The sequence below is a fragment of the Pantherophis guttatus genome, chromosome 8, assembly GCF_059756535.1.
Source record: "Pantherophis guttatus breed Tessera chromosome 8, ASM5975653v1, whole genome shotgun sequence".
NCBI classification, from domain to species: Eukaryota; Metazoa; Chordata; class Lepidosauria; order Squamata; family Colubridae; genus Pantherophis; species Pantherophis guttatus.
The window spans coordinates 5038595-5052345 of NC_142070.1; the positions used below are offsets into that span (position 1 = coordinate 5038595).

At 41.0% G+C, this 13751-nt stretch overlaps 1 protein-coding gene across 8 annotated transcripts in view; it reads left to right on the forward strand.

Moving 5' to 3' along the window:
- Positions 1–13751, forward strand: part of CTNNA2 (catenin alpha 2) — a 575368-nt gene that overhangs the window by 21794 nt on the left and 539823 nt on the right. For 2 of the 8 annotated variants that reach the window (XM_087874834.1, XM_087874838.1), the window contains exon 1: positions 1314–1360. The exons of 4 other annotated variants lie outside the window; for them this stretch is intronic. In XM_087874834.1, the coding sequence (XP_087730960.1) occupies positions 1315–1360 (46 nt within the window). In that variant the 5' untranslated portion in view covers position 1314. Of the gene's footprint in view, positions 1–1313; positions 1361–13751 lie in introns of those variants that run through there. 2 more of the 8 variants (XM_087874836.1, XM_087874840.1) reach the window with 1 other exon arrangement.

Sequence of the window (13751 nt, forward strand, 5' to 3'; positions counted from 1 at the left end):
CCTGGGCGCCATACATTTGAATACAAATGAAATTGATCAGATTAAACATAATTATTACATTCAATCAACTTATATATTTCTAATAACAATACACATCTATGTTAGATTGCAGTCTATCATTATTCAATTATTCCACATTTTCTCATTGTTACTTTCATTTTATAAAATAAAAGTGTATACATTAATATTCCCCTTATTTCTATCATTTATTCTAGCTTTTAATCATGTCACCAACATATTAAGAGCATTGGAAGAGATGTTTGAAATGGAGGCAGGGGTCTGGGTAGAAATTTTAGAAATTAGGCAGTGGAAGTGGATAGAGGTGAGGGGAACAGCTAGATTGGACATCTAAGAAATAGACATAAACAGAGATTTAAGAGAGGAATTTGGGAGGCAAGTAAAAAAAAAAAGAAAGCATAGCAATTAAAGAAAGTATTGAAGCGGGCAAGAGACGATGGATAGATGATTTTTTTGTTTATTGTTGTTCTCATTCGCTTTTCCTTTTTCCTCTCTCTCTTTTTAAGCATAGCAATTAAGTATGAAGACGGCAAGAGATCATGGATGCATGATTCCTCTTTTTTGTTGTTCTGAGTTGCTTATACCCCCCCCCCCAATATTCTTTTTATTTTCTTTAGGCAGGTGACATGATTAGAAGTTAGACAGGAAAGTAAGAAAAACAATTTTTTTCAATAAAGGGTGGAAAATAGCATTCTTGATGGCAACCCCTTCTTTCTGGAATAGCTTGTCCCCAGTGGTCAATCTGCCCCTCACCGTTTATCGGCAACTCCCAGCAGCCCTAGGAAGCTTGGCCAATGATAAGAGATGGTGGTGGTTCTAATTTAGTTATTATCCGGAATTCCACCGATTCCCTCTTGTTTTCTTAAGGGCTACCTCCATTATGTCAGTGTCTACGCATTTCGTAGTTTAGGAGATTGTAGACGTTGTTGAAATGGGATTCCGTGAGATAAATGGCAAGGTTCAAAAGCCCCCTCTCATTATTTTGGAGTGGGGGACAGAAATGGCACAGACCTTATACCTCCCTATTTAGCAAGCATCAGAAGAAAGCGTGTAAAAGATTGACCCTAGCATAGTTCACCTACACTCAATTATTTGGGACAGGAAAATCCATTTGAATACATGGCTGCCCTGGAGAATGAGGATTTGGGGGTGTGACCGACTGCAGATTTGCTGCCTCCATATGCCAAATAAAAAGGAAAGGGGGAAAAAAACCCCACCACGAAGTGGCAGCTGCTGCTATCAACAAGGGAAGACAGGATGAGTAAAGGGATTCAGAAAATTATTGAGCTTAGTGGCATGTGGATTTTGGAAGAGAAAATAGTGCACAAATGTTCAAGCTACAGTAAGTGAAAATTTATTACTTATCTTTGACGTGCAGTACAGGAACAATACATCTTTCTCGAAAAGCCGGGTGGAAAGAAATCTTTGTTGCAATTTATCAAGGTTTTTGACTGAAAACCTGAAGGAAACGCTTGAAAGAAATAGAGGATTCGTGCACGCTGTATCTCTTAGCATCTTTAATTATGACTGATTCATAATATTGAGGCAAAAATGATCCATTGTTTTCTATCTGGAACAAACATCTGACAGTATACGATGTCTGGAGCACTTTTTTTCTACCGTCTTTTGTTCTACAGTGTTTCAGTTGCGCCTTGGATAGCTTAAAAAAAACAACTAGTCAGTTCAGCTCAGAGGTTTTCAAACTTTATGGTACAGTGACCCTCTAAAATGATAAGTGTGTCAGGGTTCCGAGTAATAGTCCAAAAGCAAACAAAACTCCGAGGCTTGTAGATTCCTCAAAGAATAGTTTTATTGGATATATCATATTGGCACAGATCTGGTGAAAACCAACACTGAGGTTTCCCATAGTTTTCACCAAATTAAAAGTTTTTCCTCTTCCCCAAACATTCAATCACATAATCCAATCAGGGCGCCATCCAGTTGCTTTGTAACATTGCTCCTCCTCTCTTTCTCTGACCAGGTGTGAGAATGTCCTTGGTTCCCAAGAGAAAGTATTTTGTTTTGGCTACAAACCCCAGTTATCTATACTCCCCTCTCCCTATCCCTCAGCTCCAGTGTGGCAATGTTGAAGCTTCAAAATGGCTTCGCCCAGGTCAGCTTCAAAGTTGACAAAGTGTGAATTTGTTTGACCTTTATTAGAAATAATTATAATTATTTCGGATGTAGTGTGGAGCAAGGAATAAATATACTCTACATTCCCTAGATAACTTACACCATACTTTCCTGACCTTGACATTTATCAGTAAGTAGTGTGGTTAGTTGGTCATCTCTTCCTTTGCCAGCCAGGAAAACCTTTTGGAAAGGCTGAGCACTTAAAGTAATGGGTAAAATTACTGAAGACGATGACACGTATTTCTACAGGTACCCCAAAGACCACAGAGACATTTCTACAAACCACATAGGGGTCACCCGTCAGAAAGAATCGGTCCCACTGGTGCTGTGCTTGCTGGGTGGTTTTGGCAGATGATGGCTAGATTTCCAAGTTTAGCCATCTCATAAATTTATTCTGTGCTCCTCTCCCTGCAGTGATAAAATAAAGGGCTGTTGATAGTGTTTCAAAGATTCACACTCCTGGTTTCTTCCAGGAGATGCAACCCACCATTTGAGAACTCTTGACTTAATAGATGACTTCTTCCCAGTTTGAAAATTAGATGGGTACGTGAACATTGTAGAGTTGCTTTCCGTAATTCAGTAATTCCATCCCACTCTATCACTGTGGTTAATACCGCAAATTTGCATGTAAATTATATCACATATTACATTTTGGCTCCCTTTTGTTGTTGCTGTTGTACATTATATCCGCTACTGTAAAAGTTTGGCAGTTGAAATGGATATTTAAAATAGCCGTTGGATAGATGCTGTGTATGTTTCTGTAGCTAAGTATTAAGTATTGAGTATTACCAGTATGTAGCAAGACCCTCAGTTATTGCTTTCTAAGTATATTTATTTGCGTGGGATTTGATAGAATCACTGTATGTCTGAATGCAATTGATCATTTGTGGTCTATGGCATGCAAATAGCTTACCCATATGTTGGAAAAGAATTGAGAATGGGGGTGGGGAATCTAATTAGAGACTATAAAAACACCATATTTTTCTGATATAATTTCTTTTATTGTTATTTTGGTTTTTATTAAAATTTGCACAGCCAGAAATGGGCATTATTTATGCATTCTCTTGAAAAGTAAAATGCTATTTATTTTATTATTTACTTTCCCCCCCCCTCCCTACACACACACTTTCATTCAGAGTCTGATTCTTGACGATTGTCTGGACAAGTCCCTACAATTTTGTTGGCAAGGTTTTTTCAGAAGTAGTTCAACTTTGCCTCCTCCTTAGGTTTGAGAGAGTGTGACTAGCCCAAGGTCATCCAACTGGCCTTGTGCCTAAAGTCAGACTCACAGTTTCCCAGTTTCTAGTCTGATTTCTTAACCACTATTCCAAACTGGCTCTCATTATTAGCCTCTTAACGATATCCATAATCCGCAAAGCAGGGTTTACAAAAACCAGGGAAGTGCGTGCTGAAGAAAACAGTTGTTCCGACAAACGCACATTCCTCTTACATCTGGCTAAATCTCCCCACACCATGTATTCCTTGTGATGAGGGCCAGGGCTGCTTCCTCATGAGCAGCTTCACAAACCTCCTCTGTGCCTCCCTCCGCTTCGCTCTCTGTGCCCGTGGATCGGGCGGTGGAGCCAGCTGTTCCTTGTTGGAGGTGATCTGTTGCCTTTCATTGCCACTGACTGTCAGCAGCTGATTCTCTTCTGCTTTTGTTAGAGAAGGCATTTTCCTGTCCAGTTGACCACTTCTCCCAATGCTGGACAGGCCTGGGACTGCGTCATCCTCTAGATGTTCCTGGGAAGACATGCCATCCCAGATCATCCCATTTCTTCTTCTTCCTCCTCCTCCTCCTCCTCTTCCTCTTCCACAGACTGCCTCTGAGACCTCTCTGTCTAGTCTGCAGCTTGGATCCCGTCTAGTGTGGTAGACCCCTGCTTCTGTGGACCTGGGACTTAATTCCTCTTCTTGTGCTGCCATGATCAGTGCCTTAGGGCTGTCTTTAAGTCCAGCTCTTTCCAACCACTGGAAGGATTTTCCAACATCTGCCATCTCCACTATGTCAATCATGCAGGATCCTTTCTTGCTATGGCACATCCTCTGCTCGATCATCTCCCCATCTCCTGTCAGCGTTCCAGAACAACCCAACTCCAATTAAAAACTCCAAGACAAGCATCATCTCAAATCTTTCATTTATTGGAATAGGTATAGAATTTATTGGAATAGGTATACAATCCCCATCCGTCCCAACTTGAGCCACCACTTCAACCACTCCTCCTCCAGATGCAGGAGCACCATGACTTTGACCGAAAAGAAGAATGCTATTATGTTTAACTAAAATCTCTCTACCAAATCCCCCACTCCTACTTTCCCAAGTGCAAGAAAACATGCTGGTCAGATATTAGGGAGAGACAGGTAGAAAAATAATACCTATTAGGACAACCATATTAGGAATGCTGGTTCTTTTATTTATTTTTTTAAATAATTTTTTTATTGTTTTTTTTTCTTTAAAAAACAGAAACAAAAACAAAACAAGAACAAAAGGAAAAGGAAAAACAGTTTCCATTTTACAACAATTCCGTATCGGTGTATAATCACAATTTGTATTTTCCCCCCTTCATATTCACATCTTTGTAATTGGGTGGTTCCCTTATTTCTTACATATTATCTATACTACTTATTTATACATTTCTATTATATCTATATATTACTTTACATACATTGTGTATTTCATCTTATTTATTATTCCTGTCCTCCAACCATTTATACCATTTATTCCATATTAAGTAGTATTCCGTTTCATCTTTTTCTTTTATTTCTTTTGTCAATTTATCCATCTCCGCACAATCCAAAATTTTCCTTATCACCAGGAATGCTGGTTCTTTTAATTTGGGGGATTAGCAGCAGCCTGTTAACAAAAGTAAGACTTGTCTTTCTACCTAATTCTTCTACCAAAGTCACACTGGGCTTAGTTTTGAAAGTTTTATCCTTTAATATGCTGCCTTGACACAGCATATTACCACTAAAATGTTTTCTTAAACATCTTGGCTCTTTAATCATCGGCTACATTAATGGGTACCGTTTAAACTTTTTTCTGGTGTATCTGACTCTGGTTTGCTACATCTGAGCCTGTTCTTTATAGCAAATCGTGGTTTATTTTCCAGCAACTGTTCACAACCTTGCTTGGGGATTGCTTTTAAAAATTGAGAGAAATTAAAAAAATAAAAATAAACTACAGGTAGTCCTCGACTTACGGCCACAACTGAGCCCCAACTTTATGTTGCTAAGTGAGACATTTGTTAAGGGAGTTTTGCCCCATTTTACAACCTTTCCTGCCATAGTTGTTAAGTGAATCACCACAGTCGACAAGTTAGTAACTGCTCAGATTCAGATACCTTTCTATGCTCTTGGTAAAGGTAAAGGCAAAGGTTCCCCTTGCACATATGTGCTAGTCGTTCCCAACTCTAGAGGGTGGTGCTCATCTCCATTTCAAAGTTGAAGAGCCAGCGCTGTCCGAAGACGTCTCCATGGTCATGTGGCCAGCATGACTCAATGCCAAAGGCGCATGGAACGCTGTTCCCATCCCACCAAAGGTGGTCCCTATTTGTCTACTTGCATTTTTTACGTGCTTTCGAACTGCTAGGTTGGCAGAAGCTGGGACAAGTAACAGGAGCGCATCCTGTTACGCGGCACTAGGGATTCGAACCGCTGAACTGCCGACCTTTCGATCGACAAGCTCAGCTTCTTAGCCACTGAGCCACCGTGTCTCTTGGGGCTTGTGGTAAATTAAGGAATCTCTCTGGATTAGTACCCAAGGTAAGATTTATTTATTTTATTTATTTATTTATTTATTTTATTAAATTTCTATACCGCCCTTCTCCCGAAGGACTCAGGGCGGTGAACAGCCACAAGATAAAACACATAAATACAAAAATTTAAAATACATTAAAAATGAATTAAATAATTTGGCTGAACAAATTTAAAATACCCCATAATTTAAAAACAAATTAAAATTTACATTTAAAAAGGGGAGAAGATTTAGGCCAGGCCAGTTTGATGAAATAAAAAAGTCTTAAGCGCGCGACGGAAGGTGCGCAGATCCGGGATCCTCCGTATCTCTGGGGGGAGCTCGTTCCAGATCGTAAGTGCCCCCACAGAGAAGGCTCTCCCCCTGGGGGCCGCCAGTAGACATTGTTTGGCCGACGGCACCCAGAGGAGCCCCTCCCTATGGGAGCGTACTGGCTGGTGGGAGGCTATTGGTGGTAGCAGGCGGTCCCGTAGATCCTTAAGAGCAACCTGATTAGGGCCCCTGGCAACCACTTTGTGCTGAAGTGCAACTCAGTGCCCCATGAGCAGCCGGCTGAGTTAAGAAACCCCCAAAGCTCTCTTGGAAGCCAACAGGGTCTGTAAGGTGCCCGAGGCAGACCAGTTTAATAGCTCCTTCTCCCTCTGAAGGTCTTCTTAATGTATTGAAATATTTATTTAATTTGTATCTTGCCATTATTATATTTACAGATAATTCAAGGCAGCAAACATAGTTAATACTCCTTCCTTCTGCTACCCTCTTTCCCCGAAAATAAGACCCAACTGGAAAATAAGCCCTAGCATGATTTTTCAGGATGCTCGTAATACAGTATAAACCCTACCCCGAAAATAAGCCCCAGTTAAAATTGTCAACCAGACGGAGGTGTTTAGTACTGTATTTCCCCCAAAATAAGACCTAACCAGAAAATAGGCCATAATGCATCTTTTGGAGCAAAAATTAATATAAGACCCAGTCTTATTTTGGGGGAAACATGGTGGGTTGGTGAGAGAGAGAGAGCAAGAGAGACTGGTCCAAAGTCATCCATGCCTCAGGCAGGACTAGAACTCAGGGTCTCCTGGTGATTGGTTTACTCAGCTGGCTTTTCATGGCTAAGGCGGGACTAGAACTCACAGCCTCCTGGTGATTGGCCCAAACTCATCCAGCAGCTTTCATGGCTAAGGTGGGACTTGAACTCACAGTTTCTTGCTTTCTAACCTGGTCTAGCCTTAACCACCAGACCAATCTTGGTTATAAGTTCTCTTGGTTTGTGGTTGAGTGGTAGGGTTCGGAGAGATATGTCACATTGGATTATAGTAGTTGCATGTTGGTGGTTTCCCAGGTTTTGCTCCTCTCCGTAAAATCAATACGACTTTAAACAGGGCATAAAATGGTCAATAAAGGACTGTGTCTTATCTAGCTTATCAGAGGAGTGATTATTTATTCTATTCATAGCTGGAGGTGTCCATATAATGTTTACTGGGGTTTGCAGAGGATGTGCGCAGAACCAAAAGGGAAGAACGCTAGAAGACAATCTTCTTATCTGCAGCGTTAGAAGTGTACCTTGAGAAATGCAGAAGGCTAGTTGCAGGCAATTGCTTCAGAAGAGAAGTAAACACAGAGATGAGAAAAGATTCAGAAGAGAAGTAAACATAAGAGACAAAAAACAACCAAAAACCGAGGAAATAAACCACGGCATACTTAGGCCTACAAAAAGATGGCTATCTAGTAATAGTTTAGCTTCTTGTGGGAATTGTGTCGCTCAGCCGTGGTTCAGAAGTGTTTACTGAATTTTCACTAACTCTGCCATTGTTGGGAAATGATTGACAGGCTGACAGCGAAAGAAGAATGACTATTCAAACCAATATTATGCTGCCCTCGCTGTAGAATTTTAGAGCATGTGTGGAATCGGAGCATTTCCGCGCCGGTCTCTATTAAAGCAGTAAATGTAAGGAATGCATCTCCTGAATTCACTCTCTCGTCTTTTGAGTGTGCAATATTTGCATAGAAATCCTTGGCAGGCTAATCGTATTAAAATTGTCAATCCCTTTGTCTGTTGGGTATTCATCATTTTGGAAAGCCCTCATCTGTTCTTTTGTTATATTCATGCTACAGGAACTAGATATAATTCAAGAATTGGATATGCTAACCAGCCTAACGTGGCCATGAATCTTCTTCCTTTGAGGGATGAATCCAGCTAGTTGGTTTGAAAGCTTCAGAAGGCTGCTGATCTTCTACCTGAAATTATCATAAATTCTCTTTTCAGCGGTTCCATATTTTGATGAGAAATTTCTTCCATGCTCCCATTTCTGTAAAATAAAGCCTCCTTTAAATTGTAGCAATAGAAGAGAATATTTGTAGCCCATGGTTGAGTTGCATGGACCTTGGTGCTCTCTGAGCTTGGTGGCTTTCTTGCAGACATTTTATGACCAATTGGATAATATCAGTGCTGGAAGGGAGTGGGATTGGCTCTGTGTTTATATATTAGTGGATTGCCATGTCAGTGTTGGTGGGAGTGTTGTTTTCTTTTGGGTAGTTCTTGATTAGGCTGTTGTTTAATGTTGGGTTGGTTGTCTGAGTTGGTAGTTCCTTGATTGGGGTATTGTTTACCGCTGTTCTAGCATTAAGTTTCAATTTTAATGTGATTTATATGCCGCCCTATCTCCAATGGACTCAGGGCGGCTCACAACAGTAAAATACACAATAACATTAATACACTATTAAATTAAAAAGTCCGAATTAAACAATTTAAAATCTGTTCTGTCCCCGTACCACACACGCACCCCCACGGACGGCCCGGAGTTAATAAGCCACACGACAAAATTCTTTGAAGATAAAACTGGCAGCAACCCAGTGGCTAGCTGCCAATTCAGACTTTACTCACACAAAACAAAGATTAGACTGCAAGCATTCCGATAAAGCAGTCAGAGTTTCAACAATACAAGGATTAGACCAAATGCAGTCCGACAAGGCAGGCAGAAGTCCAGTAACGCAGAGATAATGGATTATTTCTAGTTTTTGCTCGTCACAAACTGAACCGGCCATCACACCCACATTTATACCCTGTGGGGTGTGGTCCAGTGACTCAGCTAATCTCTGGCACACCTTCCCCTCTGCTGTGCACGCTTCTCCCTGCGCCTCTGCCGAGGGTCCAGCCAGCACTTATCTTCTTCGTCGCTGTCCACCTGTGGCTGCGGGGACGTGCTTGGCTCTGAGCCTATCGTTTGGCCTTTGGTGTCCTCCGGAGGCATTGCCAGAGAGGAGGGCCCTGGAGAGGGAGGCCTTGCCAACTCCTCTCCCTCACTCTCAGAGTCTGCATCTGTTGATAGCCCAGGCTCAGGCAACGGAGCCACAACAAAATCAATTTAAAAACTATTAAGAACTCCCCCCCCCATCAATCCAGGCTACGAAATAACCAGGTCTTCAAATCACGGCGAAACGAGCGAAGGTCAGGGGCCATCCGGAGCTCCAAAGGAAGTTGGTTCCAAAGGGTGGGTGCGCCCACAGAGAAAGCTCTCCCCCTGGGGGTCGCCAGCCGACATTGTCTGGCTGATGGCACCCTAAGGAGGCCCTGTCTGTGGGAACGCACCGGGCGATTGGAGATTGTTGCTGGCTGCAGGGGGTCCGACAAATATCCCGGCCCTAAGCCATGAAGGGCTTAACCTTAGTTTTAATCTCTGCTTATCCGGGTGTCAATTGCAGGCTAGGAGAGTGTTTACGTCTTTCTTCTTGTTTCCTTTTTCCTTTTTTATTCGTCTCTTTTGAATTGTATGTACCCTGTTTCCCCCAAAATAAGACATCCTCTGATAATAAGCCCAATCAGGCTTTTGAGCAAATGGCAATAAGGCCAAGCGCTTATTTCAGGGTTCCCAAAAAATATAAGACAGGGTCTTATTTTCGGGGAAACATGGTAGATATCAATTTAATTCCTTTAAATTGAGTTTGGCTTGTGGTGCCTTCATGGACACATCCATTGGGCTTTCTTGGCAACACTAAGAATGGAGTTTGTCATTGCTTTTTTTTTTCTTTTCACAACTTTGCGATCTAGTCTGTAGCCCTGGCTTTCTATCCAGTACTAACTAGGTCCAATTTTCCTTGCTTTTTTTTTTTTTTTTTTAAGACTCACCAAGGTCAGAAGGACTCTCCTGCTTAGCTTGGCATTGATAAAATGCTCCAAAATTTAGTTTCATTTATTCTGCAGAAAAGCAATAACAAAACAATAAACAATAAAATAAAGGCAATTTGCCTAAACAGTATTAAAAAAAATATGCACATCTTTAGTATATTTGAATTCTCACACTTGCATACTCAACTTGTTTTAACATAATTAGAATTTCATTATTTGGATCCCCATAGATAAGGGAATAGAAATTCTTTTTGCAGTGATTCTTATTATAATCCTCTTTTGATATCTAATATATACATATTAATATAATATATATTTAATCTGCAAGAACTGCTATAATCAGTGTAGGCTTTTTATACATTAACAAATAGTATAGAAATTACTTTGGGGGAAAAGTGTTAAAGCTATGGGCTATTATCATTAATAGCATATGTGAATATTTAAGTACGGTATCTGGATTCTTCATGCCCTTATTATGGTCAAAAGGCTGATATTTCAGCATAAGGAAGATAAATGTATGCGCCCTTTTGCTGAATGGATTGAAGGCTTGATTGTACTTGACACCAATGAGTGGATTGCTTATAGATGTAAGCTTTGTATTGGCAGGTATAATCAAATATGGGACTTATTTGTATAGAATACAATAAGTTAAAATATCTTCATGTAAGTGTATTAGAAATATATACGTCTTCAATAATATGTGCAATAGACAGCTATGCATAGAATTATAACTTTTTAACTATATATATAAAAGCAAAAACCACCCATGCCATAATCACGAAATCTCCAGAACCATAAAGCCTACAAACTTGAAATTTGCCTCTTGGCTTCTAGGTGCTCACTAAGAAAGGATTTTTTGAAATGACCATCAGAGCATTAGTATTTCCTATATTATTATTAACACGCTCTGATCAGTGGTGGGTTGCCCCCGGTTCGCACCAGTTCTATAGAACCGGTAGTAAAACTGGCTGGAGGCCCCGCCCACTGACCCTGATGTCATGAAAACGCTTCTGCGCATGCGCAGAAGCTTCTGCGCTTGCGGCCCCGTTGCGAACCGCTAGTAAGGGTAAGTAGAACCCACCCCTGGCTCTGATGCTAAGGAGTTCTACTCCCCCTCCCCACCTCAAAAGAAATCTGTTCCAAATGCAAAACACAAGCAGAGGAGAGGAGTTTCCATCACATAGTTTTGTAGCAAAGCATGGTTATCCAGCTAGTTATGATCAGGGGTGGGTTCTACTTACCTTTACTATTGGTTCGCAATGTGATTCACTTAACAACTGTGGCAAGTAAGATTGTAAAATGGGGCCAAATTCACTTAACAAATGCTTCACTTAGCAACATAAATTTTGGACTTATTCATGGTCATAAGTCGAGGACTACCTGTATCTAATATTTATTATATATTTATTCTATTTCTACAGCCACCCATCTCAATCCAACTGAGTCTGGCCCCATGAGCAACATCTCAATAATTAAAACTATAAAAACTGTTACAAATTATGCATATAGGAAACCAAGAATTATCATAATGATTACATAAAAGCAGGAATCAATGTGAAAATTAGTATCAAAAATGTATGATTGATACTGTATATTATGTGCATGTCTTCCATTAAATCAAGTAGTAGTAATTAGATTATATTGCTCGTGAACTGGAACGGTGCATATTAATCTAATTGTGCAGGAGTGAAAATTTCAGAATTACTTTTGTGGGTATTTGTTGTACAATACAATATCTTCAGTAGTTTACATAATGCATGTGAAAGAAGGAATAAAATTTTACCCTGTTAAAACACCATTTTTTTCTGTTAATTGATTTTAGTAATTAGCAGTTGAGATAATAATGTAATATGCCTCTGCAAAGATGAATGGGCATTTTTAAGAATGTGTGCACTTAGCTGTAATTGGTCTTTTTAATGGATTCAAATATAAATCTGTGAAGAGCATTTGCAAAAATGAAAGAACAGTTTATGGAAAACTGGGGGAAATCGTTTAATATTTTCCCATATAAGAGCCCTGATGGTGCAGTGGTTAGAATGCAGTACTACAGGCTAACTCTGCTCACTGCCAGGAGTTCGATCCTGACTGATTCAAGGTTGACTCGGCCTTCCATCCTCCCAAGGTTAGTAAAATGAGGACCCAGATTGTTGGGGGCAAATGGCTGACTCTGTAAACCGCTTATAGAAGGCTGTGAAGCGGTATATAAGTCTAAGTGCTATTACTATTGCTATATCGGTGATGGTATTGCCTTTTATAAATGCTTTAGACTGTTGTGAACAGGTGTGAGAATGGTACCAGTATGGATTCCCAACTTGCTCACACATATAGTAGAAACATATGTTTCAGCATAGAAACAGACATTTTTAAAGATGTTAAATATGTAAAAAGAAAAGAAAAAAACTGAAAAGCAGGCACAAAATCCTGTTCCTCCAACAGTCACACAAAGTCCTGGTGAAGAGACAGGTCATTAACAGATGCAGCCTTAGTAGTGTGGTAGAACTCAGGGTAGAGAATACTTGAGAATGTAAGCAGTGTCTTCCTGCAGTTCTTGATATTCACCTCAGCACTCCTGCAACAATCTCCTTGGTTAGCTATGTCTACAGTAGAGTCAGGTCTCCTGGATAGAACTTGTTTAGGGCCGCATATAACCTTATAACCTTGACGTTATCACAGTAACTAAGTAGCAGGAAGTGCAGTTGCTTTGACACAGGTGCAGCGTGTATGTCCAGGTACCCTGCTTGCCAAATTGGCCACTGCATTCTGCAGCAGATTTACTTTTGATGCAAGATCCTGGTGGCGCAGCTGACTAATAGCCTGTTATTATCATCCAGCTGTCTGCAATTAAAGTAAGTTCGAATCTCGCCAAGGCTCAAGGTCGACTCAGCCTTCCATCCTTTCTAAGGTAGGTAAATTGAGGACCCAGTTTGTGGGGGCAATAAGCTGACTTTGTATAAATATACAAAAGTATGAAGGCTATTGCTGAGCACATTGTAAGCCGCCCTGAGTCTCCGGAGAAGGGCGGCATATAAATCAAATTAAAAAATTTATTCTGGCTTCTAAATGGTTTTAAAATGTCTGATTTTTTTTGGTTTTGTTTTAACCATTCAGTTGTGTCTCACTCTTGGCACAGCTTCTTTTCAGTTGTTGGATGTTCAATTTTGTATCCTCTTCGATGTTATCAAGCCAGCGTGTTCTTTCCTTGGCCCTTCTTCTTGTTCCAGTAACCCAGGGGTCTGCAACCTTAAAACACTCAAAAGAGCCATTTGGACCCGTTTCCCACAGAAAAGAAAACACCGGGAGCCACAAAACCTGGCTGGGTTTGGCCAACTCAACATCACTCACTTCCGCCAGTCACATGACCTCCCCCTAGTCACGCCTACTCAGCTGGTCATTAGGACAGAGAACCAGTTGTTAAAAAACACCGGCAACCACAAACCCTTTTGACATCTCTCTCTCTTTCCCTCCCTCCCTCCCTCCCTCTGTATCTCTCTGTCTCCATCCCGTGCCATCACCCTTACCTTCTTAGGCCAGGCGATGAGTGACTGGGAAGGGAGGGCGAGGGGCGGGGCCTGCCAGCAGTGGGATCACCCGACAGGGAGCCACAGCAGAGGGCCCAAAGATCCGCATGCGGTTCCGGAGCCGCAGGTTGCTGACACCCGCACTAACCGTTCCTAGCATCATTGACTTCTCCAATGAATTTGCATGCTGCACATGGCCAACGTAAAT